The following is a 14,934-nucleotide window of genomic DNA, read 5'->3' as shown; positions in this document are numbered from 1 at the left end:
CTGAATTTTTCTTTTATTTGTATTTGTTTTTATTGAAAACATTTGAATCCATTTGCTTACGATTTCGCTTTTAAATGGAATTTGTAATTCAATATTTTAAACGATAACGATATTCAGAGCGATAACGACAGCGATAACTCGGCAACAGCTGATGGTGAAGCGCTGATTTGATGTACGTTTTGATTTTGGAATACTTTTATGTAATGGTGAAAGTGGAGGTGGAATACTGGTAAGGGGAATCGTAGCCACAGCAAGCACTGAATAACGGCATCCAATCCTCCTGCAGCGGCATCTGCAACTTTAGCGGGCAGTGCCACCTGCTGCGCGAGTTCCTGCTGGCCTCGTCGCCCGACTTGGACATATCCTGTCGCACGGGACGGCGGGGATCCTTCGAGGTGTCCATCGACGGTCAGCTAGTGCACTCGAAGCTTTCCTGCCTGGCATTTCCCCAGCACGCGAGTGTCCTGGCCCAAGTGCAGAAGGCGGAGCGTGGAGAGCCCGTGGAGAAAGTCCTGGAGCAGCCCATCAAGGACTGCGTCGTGATGTGATCTCCTACTTTCACGCCTAGACTGTTTAAACACGATAGCTTCACGCTTACACCAACATTTGTGGAACCCATTTGAAATCCTGTGATATATGGTATATACATATATAATAATAAATATAACATTATAATGCTCTCCTTATTTGCAAGATGGATGAATTGAAAAATGGGTAAAGGTTAAACAACAGTTTTCAGTTTAAGTGGAGTCAACTAAACAATCGCAATAAATGGAACGAGTTTGCTAGTTGTTCTGGGCTTACACTTTATTGGAAAATAACATAGGACTGCACAAAAGGATGGTTTGGGTAATCTAGGCCAGACGGTGACAATCCTTCACCGCCTGTAGCGATAGCGCTTGAAGTGGAACCACAGCTGGAAGATGTTGTTGTGGAACTGGCAGCGGAAGCCCCGCTTGTAGCTAAACTCCCACTCCCGGTTGACGATCTTGAAGGCGATGTCCTCGTACGGTGGTCCTGTGTGGAAACGCAGCACCGCAAAGTCCCCGTTGTCCGCGCAGGGAGTGAGGAAGTACTGCGGCGTCTGCGATTTGTCCATAAGGTCCGGATAGAATATGTTGAACTTGTATCCCTGCACGATCTTGGGCGGGGGATTGTCCATGTCGTAGTGCGTCTGGTTGTACTTGTTCCACTCGAAGCCGGTGTGCACGCGATTGAAGTAGCGCGGCTTTCGTGGTCGGTACTTATCGGTGGCCAGCTGCGGCACTGCATCCAGGGTGGTCTCCACACTGAACTCGGCCTCGTCACCCTGCATTCCCTGCTTCGCCTCGTTGCGCATTCGCAGTTCCTGCGGGGTCAGTTGATTGTTATCCACTCGTTCTGGATGAAGGATTAGCAGACGCTGTCTCTGTGTTCGCCGCTCGTCGTCCTCCTCCTCGTAGAGAAGTCCTTCTGCCTCCGGTTCGTCGACGTCTTCGTTTTGCGCTCGTCTGCCGGTGAAGTCCTCTTCGCGTATATAGCGCGGGCTGTAGTTCCCTGCCTGGTAAAGACGCACTGTTTTACGCAGCTCATTCAGGGGATCCTCCTCGTCTTCGGGTGAGCCCTCCTCAACCTCCGGGTCCTCTGCGTCCTGGGTTTCCATCTCCTCTTCCTTGACTTGTGGGGCCACCTTCTCTTGCAACGTCTCATTATCGTTTTCTCGCTTGAGCAGCGACAGCTTCTCGCGCAATAAGGCTTGATGGCGATCTCGCAGTCGAGCTCTGGCCATGTGTGCCTTGAGTTGCGAGAGCAGGCTTTCCCAGTAGCTAATGTCGACGCCATCCGCTCGCCCACTGATCTTGGCCTCGATGCGGTGCCGCATCTCCTCCAGCTGCTGAGCATTCTTCCCCCTAAAAATATCGGCCACATCCTTTACCACCGCCTGGTGGATGCCATCCCGGCGTTGATTGAGCGAACTATTCTCCGCCTCCAGTTTCTGTTGGCGCTGCAGTTCATCCTGCACAATGGTGATCATATCGTTCCAGAAATCGATGTGCTTGCCCTGCTCCAGCTCTTCGTATACCTTAATGTCGACCAGCAGGTCCTCCAGTTCTTCCACGGGCAGGCCGTTTAGCAGCACATAGGGCTCGTGCATCTGCATCTCGAGGCACTCTTCGAGCGGCTCATTCCCAGCGGCCACATATTGGGCGAGAAGATCGATGGGCTTGGCACGTCCATCTCGGATCCGGATTTCACTGCGCAAGCGTGCCTGCTCTAAGTGAAACTGATCTTCCTGTCGCTGCCACTCGCGGAACTGCACCGCCTCCTTGGCGCGCTGCTGCATCATAAGATCATCCTCGCGCACCTGCCGCTCCAGCTCCCTCTCCTGACGCCGTTTCTTGACCTTCTCCAGCTCCCTGCGATTTTCCAACTGCTTTTGCAGAGACAGTACCTCTACGGTTTTGGTGGAGAGATTTGATAGTCCCTCTACCTCCAGCTTTTTGCCCCAGTGGAAGGTGGAGGTGAGATTGGAGTCCCCGAACGGGTTGTCTTCGTTGGAGTACGTCTGGTACTCGTTGTCCCAGCCCATTCGTTCGCGACGCCGCTGCTCCTTGGCCTGCTTTTCGCGCAGGCGACGGGCGCGCTTCTCCTCGGGCGTTTCATGGGCCTTCAGCTCCTCCTTTTTACGCTGACGATCCTTCTGCTCGACGAGGCGACGGGCTTCCAGCGTCTGGAGAAGCTTCATCGGGCTTTTTACCAGCGGCGAACGAGGGGCACCGGGCACCGAGCTGGACGTCGAACTCGACGGGGATGAGCTGGAGGAAGAGGACCGGCGTCTCCGGCTTTTGTGCTCCCGCTTCTTGTCCCTGCTTTTGTCCTTTTCCCTTTCCCTGCGCTGGTCACGTTCCTTGTCTCTGTGATCTCTGTGGTCACGATCCTTTTCCCGCTCGCGTTCACGATCCCGATCCCTGTTCCTGCTGCTCCTCGGATCCGGACTGCGATGATCCCGCCTCTCCCGACTGCGGCTGCGATGCCGGTGCTTGGATTTCTCCTTGGGCATCTTTTTTAATGAGTTTTTCGGGATAAAACTTGTGAAATAAAATATAAACAATGCTAGCGTTGCCAGATGGAGAAAACCAACCCAGATAGCCACTAATAATTGCAAAAGTGCTATCGATATAAGCATTATAACATTAACACATCTCCCTCTTGCCGATAAGTCGATTTATTTTTCCAAGGGTTAGTTTTTACAAACTTTAAATTTTAAAATTTCGGCTGCAGCGTATTATAAATACACAAAAATAAATAATTTATCGATGGAATCCTTGGTGCAGTGTAAAAGGCTTTTTAGGGTCTTCGTGGTAATGCCCACTATCGAAACTGAAGACTCGATGTGTCATTGCAAGTGCCATTACTCAATATATCGATACAAACGCAAGTAGCCAATCCAGCTCTTCGCAGAAACCCGGTTGGCAAAAACGTTTATGTGCATTTTTTGTATTCAATCGCCAACACGAGAGCCGAGCTACCAGCAAAAGGATTGTCCAGATAGCCCGCCACTGCGCTGAGTAAGTAGTGATTCTGGAAAAGTGTCGGGGAAGACAGGAAAAACACGGCAGACGGTGAAAATCGCGCGCGGCAAAAAGGCCAGCGACAAGCCAGACGCACACACACACGCGAGCATCCGCACAAAGCCGACGCACACAGACGCATGCAGGCGAACTCAAAAACCGAAACACAAACAAAAGGATGGTTATTAGTCGACTATTAGTTACCTTACTTCCAGTTCAGCAGCAACTGAAAATCTGAACTAATCTCTAATCCAGAAATTCTGGATTTAAAACAAATCCAACCCTATCCACTGTCAAATACACGTTTCGTATTTGAAAGAAATGTGTATGCATTCACTTAAAACACAGCCATCTAAAACAGCTAAAAGAAGTTATATCGAGAATATAGCCTCTTTTCTCGTTGGTTGGCTTTTCATTGCGAAATAGCCTCATGGACTATCTCAACAAGTGGAATAGCTGGGAACGCGAATGTGTGTGTTTATATTATTTGCCCAATCCGTAAATATAGTTGAATCGTCTTGATTCTTAGATGTGGGGGATGCAGCTATACAGATGCACTTTATGGCCTCTAAAACGCTAGACTTGCTGTGCACGACTAGAGTAGTACCCTATCCTATCACTCAAGCGACCAAAAATTTATAGTATTTCTCTTATGCAACCTTGTGGCTACCTGAAAACCACCCGCGCCAGTTTGGTGAACGACTAACAACGCTGTCCCCGCCCTGTCAACGCCTGCAGTCCGATTCACCGCTTCCCCGTCGCCTCGGCTGCCGCCATCCTCCGGGTGAAGATGTCCGACTACAGCGACCTGGACCGACAGATCGAGCAACTGAAGCGCTGCGAGATCATCAAGGAGAACGAGGTGAAGGCCCTGTGCGCCAAAGCCCGCGAGATCCTGGTGGAGGAGGGCAACGTGCAGCGTGTGGACTCGCCAGTGACCGTGTGCGGCGACATCCACGGTCAGTTCTACGACCTGAAGGAGCTGTTCAAGGTTGGCGGCGATGTGCCCGAGAAGAACTACCTGTTTATGGGCGATTTCGTGGACCGCGGCTACTATAGTGTGGAGACGTTTCTGCTGCTGTTGGCGCTGAAGGTGCGCTATCCGGACCGAATCACGCTGATCCGGGGCAACCATGAGTCGCGCCAAATCACACAGGTCTACGGCTTTTACGATGAGTGCCTGCGCAAGTACGGATCGACGGCCGTGTGGCGGTACTGCACGGAGATCTTTGACTACCTCAGCCTTTCGGCGATCATCGACGGCAAAATATTCTGCGTGCACGGCGGGCTGTCGCCGTCCATCCAGTACCTCGACCAGATTCGCAGCATCGACCGGAAGCAGGAGGTGCCGCACGACGGGCCCATGTGCGACCTGCTTTGGAGCGATCCGGAGGACCAGACTGGCTGGGGCGTGTCGCCGCGCGGCGCTGGCTATCTCTTTGGCTCGGACGTGGTCTCCCAGTTCAACCGCACGAACGATATCGACATGATTTGCCGTGCACACCAGTTGGTAATGGAGGGCTTCAAGTGGCACTTCAACGAAACCGTCCTGACCGTCTGGTCGGCACCCAATTACTGCTATCGGTGAGTCAGCCTCCTGTGCAATTTCGAACTTGTGTTGTTAACTCTGGAATCTCTCCACATGCAGCTGCGGCAATGTAGCTGCCATCCTGGAGCTGAATGAGTACCTGCACCGCGACTTCGTCATCTTTGAGGCAGCTCCGCAAGAGAGTCGCGGCATTCCCTCGAAGAAGCCTCAGGCGGACTACTTTCTCTAAGACGCTTCCGTTCCTGACAATCCGGTGGAACGGAGTCGGCACAGGATGCGGGTGCCGACTGGTAGCTTACATAAATCATCTAGGGAATAGAAATAGAAACTGCCAGCCTGCAAAAGCGAAGCGAACGCGAATAGCAACTGATGGTGTAAAACAAAAAATATGTAACATAAACGTAAGCTAGGGTAGAGCTGCCGGACACAGGTCCACGTTCAGTTAGACTTATTTGCTTTTTTGGTTCAACTAAGATATTTAAATTTTTTTTACCATCTGTTTACCTCTACCTGTGTTTAATCAGGCTATTTGCGCGATCTTTTAATGGCTGTTTTCAAAACATGTAGAGATCAGCCATGCAGATCGCGTATGACCTGTGCACCTCATCTAGCTACTAACTAATAGGTTTAATGACCATAGCCCAAGACCCTGAGAATTCGCCTTGCGTAGACGGACCGCAATCGGAGCCGCCGTCTTCTCGACACGAATTCCCTGGGCTTGGGCAGCATACTATACTAGGAGCCCAAGTTGAGCAAATAGATATTTTTACCGACAGATTGCGTTAAGTCGGCTAAGCTAGGACATATTTAGGGGAGCCGAGAGCGAACGCGCATCCCTGGCTGGGTCCCTTCTCCGCAGGATATCACCTGGAGAAACCCAGGTACGAAGAACATCGTGCATTAATAAATAGTGAGTAAGAATCTTTTAAATATGCCCCAGATTGGGAGATGATATACAAAAAAATGTACTTGTATTTATAATAATAAAGATTGTAATATAATCGTCGAAATTGAGCAAGAATTTTTTATTAGTAAATTATGGGTCCCGAGGAGTCTTGGAGGATAACCACACCCATACGAATCCCCCTTCACAATCCAACAAACAATCAAGCCTGCAGTTTCTCAGTTTATCAAGTACTTAATTCATAGTATACACATAAAAAAAAAAGATGGTTATATTCCAGAAGGGCGCTTGTGATACAGTAACGGGGGGTCGTCATGGGTCTCAAATCTGTTCTCAGTGCTCCTCCAGCTCGAGTCCATGCTCCTTCATTTGCTCGTAAATGCATTCCTCGTAGGCGAAGGCAGCGTCGCAACTGAAAATGGCAGCATGATTATAGTCCGGATTTGAGCCAACAGCTTCCGGCGAGCACTACTCACTGATCCTCGGGTGTCTCGATGGCCTCGCACTTGGCCACCACCTCGGCGGGAGCGTCTTCCTTCTCTGCATCGTGCTTGCTCATGACCTTGACCAACTCGATGGCGTGTTCCTTGTTCAGCTTACCGGATTCATCCATCTGCAATGGGAGGGAGAATGGAATGGGTGGTGGTGAGTGGATCACACTTCCTGCCGGAGCAGCAGCACTCACTATCTGCAGCTTTTTCATCACGCAGGCGCGCAGGCACTTGGCCTCGTGTCTCTCGGGCAGGTCGTGGCTCATCAGCTGCTCCACATCCTCTGTAAGCGATATATCATATGATTGATAATTGCACAATAACTATCCTAACACATCCACCACAGGTAGGAGTGGTACGCTGACAGCTGTATTCCCTACTGAATTTTCTGCACTGATGACCATCTGACTCACCATCGGTGGCTCCCGTCTCAGCCTTGCACTCGTTGGCCAGCTCGGCGGCGTGGTCCCTGTTGATCTCCTCGTGCGGCTTGGCGCTGGTGGCGCCCAGGCAGAGGATGCCCACTAGGAGCAGGACGGTCAGGTGAACCAGATGCGACATTTCGATTTGCGATTGAACTGCGCGACGTGCGAACTCTGACTTGGATGCGAATCGCCGGCAACGTCGGCGTTTTATAGGAGCTATTGCCTAAGCCGAGTCCCGTGATTGATTTGGCAGATCGGATCCATCGCCGATCTCCAGCTGCGTCTCAAGCAGCTCCGGCAATTACGCGCAATTATGAACTACATGGGCAGCACATGGCACATGGCACTCCACTTCACTCCGCCGCTCTGGACGGGATGGGACGGAATCCGGCGGAGATGCCCTCGACTGGGCATCGTGTGAACGAGTGACACCCCGCTGGAACTGCCGCTGCCAGATGAGATGGCCCACCGATCTCCACTTACCTGCTTAATTGGTGACTGGCATGAAATCGCTGCAAATGCCGGGGATATAGAATTGGGAATGGCTATGGCTAGTGGAAATGGAAATGAAAATGCAAAATGCTAAATGCAAAATGAGAGATGAGAAATCCCGCTTGTAATTAAATCGATCAACAGCTCTGGGTGAGATGAGTGATTGTGACTGGCGGGGCCATCGAGCGATTATACAATTATATGGAACTGGGCGAACTGGGAACTGCGGTTGCCGCCTGCCAAATTGGCCGTTTAGGCCATAATATACCCTTCATCTGTCCGCCTATTTCCCAGTTTGCCCGTCAGCCTGCCGACTTTCTGATCATTCCGAGTGCCAACGATCGCTATCTGAGTTCCATCCAGTCAGTCTGTTTGTCCATCCATCGAGTGGAGATTTTAGCACGCAATCTATATTATTGTGGAATCCAATAGATGGAATCGGATTGCATCGTGTGAGCATGTTGCATGCTAATTTTTATTCCAATTGGATTGAGTGGGGCTTACTAGCCCCATTAAGATCTTTAACAGGTCGGAAGTCTGTGTGATCGAGTATTATACATATATGTACATGGTAAATCATCCAACAAATAAGTCCGATTGATAATATATGTATATATCTAAATAATTCGGTTGCGAGCAAATGGCTTACTTTCATTTTAATTAACATTGATATTTTCAAATGTATTATTCCAAAAATGAATATACCTTACAAACCTTGGTACTTTGATAGACCTATCAGGTTTCCAGATTGAAGATCTACATTAATCCGATATTGTCATTGTCTCGAGTGAACTGACACATCGCTGGATAGCGTTGGCGATGTCAAATATCGTCTTTGGAGCGTGACTTGTGCGGGTGACGAACTTGGGTGATGAACTTGGCACTGGAGAAATGCTTGCAATCAGCAAAATCAAGCGACGATGCCATGTGCAGACGACTATGGTGTGAGGTCATGGGTCAGCTTATAAGCCAAGGGGCCAAGCAAGAGCAGAGCCAAAGAGAAAGCAGCTGCCAAGATGAAGCCATCCACTCCAGTCGCAGCCATTCCGCTAATGACGATAGTGGTCGCTGTCCTGCTGCAGACGCACTGCGTCCGTGGCCAGACCCAGGCTTTCGATCTCGCCAAGCTGCTGCCCAAGACCGGAACGGAGCCCATCTGGGCGGTAATCGATCGCAACTTGCCGCAGGTGCAGGAGCTGGTCACCGCGGCCAGGATGGAGTGCATCCAGAAGCTGCAGCTGCCCAGGGACCAGCGACCGCTGGGGAAGGTGACCAATCCAAGTGAGAAGGAGAAGTGCCTGGTGGAGTGCGTGCTCAAGAAGATCAAGTTGGTGAGTAGCCGGACGTTTGTCACAACCAGAACTAAAAGGTCACTAATACTTCTCATTCGCACCCAGATGGACGCCGACAACAAGCTGAACGTTGGCCAGGTGGAGAAGCTGACCAGCCTGGTGACCCAGGACAACAAGATGGCCATCGCCGTTAGCTCCAGCATGGCGCAGGCCTGCAGCCGCGGCATCTCCTCGAAGAACCCCTGCGAGGTGGCCCACCTCTTCAACCAGTGCATCAGTCGCCAGCTGGAGCGCAACAACGTAAAGCTGGTCTGGTAGAGGACATCTCCGCGCCATGGACACCACCACCAACTACCACTTGAGATCTTAACTACGAGTAGAAAGAAGGTGTCTCGCATATTTTGGCCATAATCTTAGCTACAATGATTTCTCAGATAATTTTAACCGAAAATGCACAATCTATTAGGCAATATAATTATATATTAAATACTAGTTATACGATTTTCTAGTACTAGATCAAGTTTTAGTTGCTCACTCGCAATTGATTTGAATAAATCTATATATACAGTAATTTATTTCCCATTTTTGCACAATAAAAAACACAATCTTTCGCAGTTCCAACTACGGGATTACGTACTACATATGTGATTCCCACCCGATAAATATGCATAATTCGTAACTTGTTGGTTGGGCGCTTTATTAGTTTGGGAAACCACTCCAAGTTCTCTAGCTTTGGTAATTAAATCGAACTGAATCACTAACAAAAAAAAAAGGGAGGGAGAACATGCAATGGTGGGCCAGCGAGCAGCTCCATGGCCTCATTCCTTGATCTCGGGAATCTTGAAGCCCGAAGAGCGCATCTCGCGCAGCATGCACATAGCGATCCCGTGGGCTGCCTCGCACCTGAAAAAAAACCAAAAACAAATAAGATCCTTTTCAGAAATACTTTAAAAATATTTCAAACAATTTTTAAAGCTTTTGGGAGCACAGTTGCCTGGCCACCTATAAAAGGTATTCCAAAATATTGAAACTCTCTTCCTGAGAAGAAGTGTACGAAAAGGTTCTTCAAAACACACGGCAACTTAAACTCCTGGCACTTATCTTTTCTTTCGAATACAGCAGAATATTTTCGAAATGCAGCAAGACTGAAAAATTCGCCTTAGAACCGTTTCAAGTTTTTGCTTTGAAGTAAATTCACTCCGCATCTGGAATACACTTCGCTGGACTAACAATTACTAGACACTAGGGTCCTCCATTGCCCCACCACACTCACTTGTCCTGCTCGGCCTTTAGCTCCTCGTTGCAGGTCTTGACGATGCGCCTGCCGTCGTCCTCGCGATCCGGGAACATCATGTTGATCATATCGACCGTCTTGTCCTCGTTATACTGCAACTGATCCTCGGGCATCAGCTCGAACTGCTCCAGCATGCAGTGGCGGAAGCACTTGGTCTCGTGCTTGGCGTCCTCCTTGTTCAGCACCATCTCGACGATGTTCTCTGCGGATATGGTATGTTATGGAATGGTATGGTAGGATGGGTGAGTAACCCAACGGTGCACTTACCCCTCGACGGCTTTGGCGTGCAGGCGTCGCCAAAGGGCTCGATCAGCTCCACCACCTCGTCCACGGTCATGGACCCCTCCTCCTCGTCCGCCGTCGCCGATCCCATCAGCACGGCGGCGCAGGCCACTGCTAGCAGAAGGTTCGTCATCTTCAACGTCGTCGTCATTCGGCTGCACTGCATCATTTTTGCTCTTCTTGTGAATAGTGGACGGACAGCAATCGGCGCCGGGCAATTTATACCCGCCGCAATCGTGTCCAGCACATCCGGTACAAGCAAATCGCCTCGGATGTAGATCAACCGGCGATAGCCATGACATTGCTGGGGCGGATCATGCAAGCCCCACCACAACCACAGCCAACCACCCATTCGTCCATCCATCGCAGCCCAGTTAAAATACAGCACAGATGACGGGGCCCTCCGGCTAGCTTTTATTGATCATCTGGTCAGGGGATTGGGCTTGGGTGTGGGTTTAGGATTGCGGACAAGAGATATACATATCTACTTTATTTGCTGCGGAGTCACCTGTTCCGAATGCCAAAGTGTGACGCATCTGGTATCGCATTGGCAGCCTCGGATGGAAAGCCTAGGGAAACACGAATACCTTGATGTTGTTCTTCAGGCAGCTGAGCAGGGCGTGGGCGGGATCGCAGTTGGGGGCGTTCTTCAGGCCGACGGTGGAGTCCTTGCACAGATTGATGCCCTTGCGGTACTCGTCCTTGTAGCTGTCCGGCAGCATGATGTCCATCTGCTTGAGGGTCGACTCCAGCTGGAACTTTCCCTTCTTGATCTAAGCAGGAGCAGAGCGGAAAGAAGGAGCTGATAATGTAACCAACACAGCCGATGGAAACTTCTTAATACGTACTGCCTGCATCATTTCCAGGATGCAATTGATGTAGCAGTTGGTGTCCTTGCTATTGGGTATGTCACCGTTGCGAATGTTGTCGGCCACCTCGACGCTGACCTTCGGATACTTGGGCAGGCAGACGTCGCGCATCAGCTTTCCGGCAGACCACATCTGCTCCTCCGTCACCTGCAAGTGGACAGTATCCATGAGGCATCCTCCGGCAGAGAGAAGAGCTTAAGGACCTACCCCTGCCTCCGACTGGGGGATTGGTCCCAGGGATATGGCGACGCAGACCAGCAGCAGATGGAACTTCATTTCCGAGACGATTTGGCGGATTCCAGACTCCAGACCCATCGGCGACTCCTTTTATACACGGCCCCCGACATGCAAATGACTTCATATTGGTTCGATCGAACCGCTAAGTGGGTGTGGGAATTATGGGTTAGCGCCAATCGCCGCCCCCACTGCCCATTTCCATATCCAAATGGGCGGGCGGTGGGTGGTGTTCCTGGGGCGGATTACTTTCTGGCCGGGCTATAATCTTGCCACGTTAATTGACAGTGTACACAGGTATGTGGTCACCGTGCGAGGTGGCATGCGAGGCGCGATTCTGGCCGAGATGCGTTGACAATCCCATTGCTGGGCCGCATTTCCCCAGTGTTCATCAGCGATCATGCGAATGCAAATAAGGTTTCAATCTGAGATCTAACGGGGCGGTTCCAAAATCGGTTCCAGAGTTAGGGTCGCATGGATACCGCGCATCCAGTTTTCCGTTTTGAGGTCAAACAATGTAAAGATAATCACAATCGGTAATAATGTTTGGTATATATCTTAAAAAATTATAAAATAAAATCTATTTTTACAAATAGTTTGCTATTTACATATACTCCTTCAAGATGCTGATTTTAAGATATACTATCTGGAAAAAAAAGTTTTTATATTTTGATAGTCCACCAGATACCACCAGATATTTTGCTACCACCAGATATTTTGCATACCAGATGGTTGCTGTTTTTTTGTTTTTTTTCTGGAGACTCACATAACAAGTGGCCATTTTTTTCCAATATATTTAAAAATTTAATTACAAGGCAGGCATTTTAAATATAAGCCTTGTAACCCCTTAAGTAAGTCCATTACACTCACTTTAACCACCTATTACCTTGTATGCAAATGAGTAGTTCGGTTTGATTAGCATTCAAATTAGTTGCAAGTTGGCATTTATTTGGCGAAATGTATTTCATTTGTGCATTTAGTACAACTGATGACGTTGAAATAAGTAGTATTGCGTGTGGCATGAGCCCAAATCGCTGATAAAGCTAACTGCAATAAATAATAAATGTAAATTATAATATCACAAAAGGCTTATGTTTGCATTAGCATAACTGAAGCGTACAGCTAAATAGGCCAGAATGTTTACATGCTAGCTAGGTGATAAAATACATTTGTAGAGGATATATTAGATATATAATGGTCGATCGATATGCGATGTTAATATCAGATTCCAAGACTTTCATACGGACAGACATAGCCATATCGGCTTGGCTAGTGATCCTAATTCCGACCAGGATGGCAAGAAGTTCTGTGTGACATACAATTTTCAACGAATCTAGTAACTGGTTTAAAAATAGTTATAGCTGTAACATGCTTAAAAATTTCATAAAATTGTAAATGGTATTTAGCTCAATGAATTCTGAAGTTGGTTAAAGGTACAATATGAAAATGTCCAAAACTTTCGATTTGCCTCTTGCATATCTCAATTTTCATCACAGTATTTAAGCAGTAATTAATGGGTATCCCATTAGTCGGTACTAGACTTCAGCATTCTCTCTAGTTGGGAAACCCGAGTCGGCTTTGACGACTGTCAGTAACATTCCTTTCATTTCGAACGTTTAAAAGTCACAATCCGAATCCCGGTCTAAAATACAGGTCGAATATCGAATCCAAATTTTAATCTTTTGTTAAAAGCCACGCCAATCCGGTCAACAACGATCCAAAGATGTCCGATCATTTCAACTTCAACGAAGCCTTCAACAGCCAGACCATGCGTGGTCGCGCCAATGTAAGTGATTCAGTACACGGCAGTACACAAGATGCGCCCAAATACGCCACCGAAACCCACAGGTAGCCAAGGCCACCTGGGCCTCGTTGGGACTCGTCTACGTCCTGGTCAAGATGCACCGCCGCAACACGAAGCGGCGCGAGACCAAGCTCTACTGCAAGGGCTGCCAGCAGGCCATGCTCCATGGCTAGGGCGCCGATGCTGCCAAATCATTGAAGTCATGGCTCCCCACCGCTCCGACCCATTCGACCCGTCAGCAATCCATAACTATTTATAATCAGCACCCCCTTTCCGGTCCTCGATGCCACAGTTAAAGGCTTGGGGACCAAACTCATGTACCACCTCGTTGAGTCAATAAAAATCGAATCCTGCCAATGAATCGACTTTGTAATCTAGTTGGCCGAGCTTTGCACTTCGCTGCTTGTCATTAGGTTCTCGCTCGGAGCTATAGGCAGAACACACTCAGCTCTCACCCGGACCCGACCCCAAATCCAGATCTCCAGATCTCCAGATCCAGTCCAGTAGCAATGGCCGACGGCTTTAAGAAGTACTTCAATGGGACAACCATCAATGGACGCGCTAACGTAAGAGTGATTCTATTGAACGCACACAAGATAAAATGAACCATCGCTTTGGAGCTGTTGATGGACACAAAATATTATTTTCAGCTCCAAATTGAAATTCAAAATTATTAATTTAACATTTTTTTACATACATTTTTTACAAATACATATACTATGACCCATTTCGCAGGTGGCAAAGGCCACATACGCCACGTTGGCCCTGTTGTTCATCGTGTACAAGCTGCGCCGCGGATCCGGCAAGACCGGCGAGTTGGCCAGCGGCAAGTGCAGCTGCGAATCGGACCACGAGTCGTCCCTCAATGGCGACATTGGCGTCTACGGCGCGGATCCCGACTGCTCCGTTTGCCGGGAGCGATCGGAGCGGGCCATGACCGAGTTCGATCGCGAGCAGCAGCGCCGGGCGGCGGGCGAGGATGACAATGGTTGTCGCGACGATCCGCCGCCGCCACCACCTCCGCCCACATCGGGAGGATCAGGCTCTGCTCCGCGGCGCAAGTGTCCCTGCGAGGAGCCGCAGCGTCGGGCGGAGGGAGCCGTGAAGCATAGCAGCCACAGCAGCTGGGCGCGAGGCCAGCAGATTCAGCCGCCAAACCAGTACCAACAGTATAAACAGCCCGAGGCGGAGCAAGTGCGTCCGGCTAGCCAAGTGATGGGTCAGGTGCACGACGCCTTCTACAGGGTGCTGCGAGGAGTCGTGGGAGCCGTTTTGGGCAATGCGGCGGTCAACACCAGCGGCACCGCTTCCGATTCCCCAGCTCAGGCAGCCGCAGTGGAAGTCTCGCGGGATGAGCTGGACGAGGATGAACGTGACGACGGCCAGGACGATGAGACGCCGTTAAAGCGCCGCACGGCACCGCGCTCTTGCGTGCCCACAGGCAGCCAAGAGAACGCCTCGGGACAGCCGGAGGAACTGGGCCGGGAACAGGCCGACGACCAGCCGCAGGCGGAGGAGCAGGCGGAGTACAGCGCGTTCAGCGATGGCTTCACTTCCGGCCTGTCCTTTACCAGCGATGAAAAGTAGTTGGCTAGGTCTGGGCGTAGGCTTCAAGAGATCTGCTAAATTTTTAGTCTAAAATAAATACGAAGAACTTCTTTATCTCAGCATTATGCTTTAACAATCCATTACTTGGCGCCCCCGGGTGGATCCATTTCTTTCAGTCGTTGCAAGATACTAAATTAAA

At 49.7% G+C, this 14,934-nt stretch overlaps 9 protein-coding genes across 16 annotated transcripts, besides 1 other annotated feature; 5 read left to right on the top strand and 4 right to left on the bottom strand.

Annotated features, from left to right (window-relative positions):
* The first annotated feature begins 151 nt into the window (after nucleotides 1-151).
* On the top strand, nucleotides 152-763 carry CG15456 (uncharacterized protein). 2 transcript variants are annotated; one of them, NM_001298562.1, is made up of 3 exons: nucleotides 152-229; nucleotides 287-639; nucleotides 695-763. In NM_001298562.1, the coding sequence occupies exons 1-2, from the start codon at nucleotides 204-206 to the stop codon at nucleotides 546-548; spliced, it is 288 nt and encodes a 95-aa protein (NP_001285491.1). In that variant the 5' UTR covers nucleotides 152-203; the 3' UTR covers nucleotides 549-639; nucleotides 695-763. The 2 variants fall into 2 exon arrangements, with proteins under 2 accessions (NP_001285491.1, NP_652292.1); NM_144035.3 differs by lacking the exon at nucleotides 695-763 and having other exon boundaries at nucleotides 287-685.
* Nucleotides 764-791: 28 nt separating this feature from the next.
* On the bottom strand, nucleotides 792-3,125 carry cactin. The gene has a single exon (NM_078698.4). It carries the CDS (start codon nucleotides 3,038-3,040, stop codon nucleotides 878-880), a length of 2,163 nt encoding a protein of 720 aa, NP_523422.4. The 5' UTR covers nucleotides 3,041-3,125; the 3' UTR covers nucleotides 792-877.
* A 66-nt stretch (nucleotides 3,126-3,191) lies between these two features.
* Nucleotides 3,192-6,107, top strand: Pp4-19C (Protein phosphatase 19C). Of its 5 annotated transcripts, none has more exons than NM_001298560.1 (3): nucleotides 3,192-3,548; nucleotides 4,242-5,135; nucleotides 5,200-6,107. In NM_001298560.1, the coding sequence occupies exons 2-3, from the start codon at nucleotides 4,342-4,344 to the stop codon at nucleotides 5,327-5,329; spliced, it is 924 nt and encodes a 307-aa protein (NP_001285489.1). In that variant the 5' UTR covers nucleotides 3,192-3,548; nucleotides 4,242-4,341; the 3' UTR covers nucleotides 5,330-6,107.
* A 107-nt stretch (nucleotides 6,108-6,214) lies between these two features.
* Obp19d (Odorant-binding protein 19d) lies at nucleotides 6,215-7,581 on the bottom strand. Of its 2 annotated transcripts, none has more exons than NM_078697.3 (4): nucleotides 6,909-7,581; nucleotides 6,690-6,778; nucleotides 6,481-6,617; nucleotides 6,215-6,416 (listed from the first exon to the last, which is right to left on the bottom strand). In NM_078697.3, the coding sequence occupies exons 1-4, from the start codon at nucleotides 7,054-7,056 to the stop codon at nucleotides 6,338-6,340; spliced, it is 453 nt and encodes a 150-aa protein (NP_523421.2). In that variant the 5' UTR covers nucleotides 7,057-7,581; the 3' UTR covers nucleotides 6,215-6,337. The 2 variants fall into 2 exon arrangements, with proteins under 2 accessions (NP_523421.2, NP_788940.1); NM_176767.2 differs by having other exon boundaries at nucleotides 6,909-7,104.
* A 648-nt stretch (nucleotides 7,582-8,229) lies between these two features.
* On the top strand, nucleotides 8,230-9,273 carry Obp19c (Odorant-binding protein 19c). Of its 2 annotated transcripts, none has more exons than NM_134548.2 (2): nucleotides 8,230-8,743; nucleotides 8,810-9,273. In NM_134548.2, exons 1-2 carry the CDS (start codon nucleotides 8,429-8,431, stop codon nucleotides 9,020-9,022), a joined length of 528 nt encoding a protein of 175 aa, NP_608392.1. In that variant the 5' UTR covers nucleotides 8,230-8,428; the 3' UTR covers nucleotides 9,023-9,273. The 2 variants fall into 2 exon arrangements, with proteins under 2 accessions (NP_608392.1, NP_728340.2); NM_167701.2 differs by having other exon boundaries at nucleotides 8,419-8,743.
* A 108-nt stretch (nucleotides 9,274-9,381) lies between these two features.
* On the bottom strand, nucleotides 9,382-10,461 carry Obp19b (Odorant-binding protein 19b). The gene is made up of 3 exons (NM_134547.3): nucleotides 10,266-10,461; nucleotides 9,978-10,200; nucleotides 9,382-9,607 (listed from the first exon to the last, which is right to left on the bottom strand). Exons 1-3 carry the CDS (start codon nucleotides 10,447-10,449, stop codon nucleotides 9,523-9,525), a joined length of 492 nt encoding a protein of 163 aa, NP_608391.2. The 5' UTR covers nucleotides 10,450-10,461; the 3' UTR covers nucleotides 9,382-9,522.
* Nucleotides 10,462-10,672: 211 nt separating this feature from the next.
* On the bottom strand, nucleotides 10,673-11,450 carry Obp19a (Odorant-binding protein 19a). Its single transcript, NM_167700.3, has 3 exons — nucleotides 11,357-11,450; nucleotides 11,129-11,296; nucleotides 10,673-11,053 (listed from the first exon to the last, which is right to left on the bottom strand). Exons 1-3 carry the CDS (start codon nucleotides 11,423-11,425, stop codon nucleotides 10,850-10,852), a joined length of 441 nt encoding a protein of 146 aa, NP_728338.2. The 5' UTR covers nucleotides 11,426-11,450; the 3' UTR covers nucleotides 10,673-10,849.
* A 1,165-nt stretch (nucleotides 11,451-12,615) lies between these two features.
* Nucleotides 12,616-12,666: a mobile genetic element.
* Nucleotides 12,667-12,994: 328 nt separating this feature from the next.
* On the top strand, nucleotides 12,995-13,542 carry CG15458 (uncharacterized protein). Its single transcript, NM_144036.3, has 2 exons — nucleotides 12,995-13,169; nucleotides 13,232-13,542. Exons 1-2 carry the CDS (start codon nucleotides 13,107-13,109, stop codon nucleotides 13,358-13,360), a joined length of 192 nt encoding a protein of 63 aa, NP_652293.1. The 5' UTR covers nucleotides 12,995-13,106; the 3' UTR covers nucleotides 13,361-13,542.
* A 70-nt stretch (nucleotides 13,543-13,612) lies between these two features.
* CG15459 (uncharacterized protein) lies at nucleotides 13,613-14,853 on the top strand. The gene is made up of 2 exons (NM_134545.3): nucleotides 13,613-13,753; nucleotides 13,923-14,853. The coding sequence occupies exons 1-2, from the start codon at nucleotides 13,697-13,699 to the stop codon at nucleotides 14,772-14,774; spliced, it is 909 nt and encodes a 302-aa protein (NP_608389.2). The 5' UTR covers nucleotides 13,613-13,696; the 3' UTR covers nucleotides 14,775-14,853.
* The last annotated feature ends 81 nt before the right edge of the window (nucleotides 14,854-14,934 follow it).

This window comes from Drosophila melanogaster, chromosome X (genome assembly GCF_000001215.4).
Source record: "Drosophila melanogaster chromosome X".
Taxonomy (NCBI): domain Eukaryota; kingdom Metazoa; phylum Arthropoda; class Insecta; order Diptera; family Drosophilidae; genus Drosophila; species Drosophila melanogaster.
The sequence above is the reverse complement of the archived record's forward strand: the minus strand, read 5'-3'. Positions and strand labels throughout refer to the sequence as shown.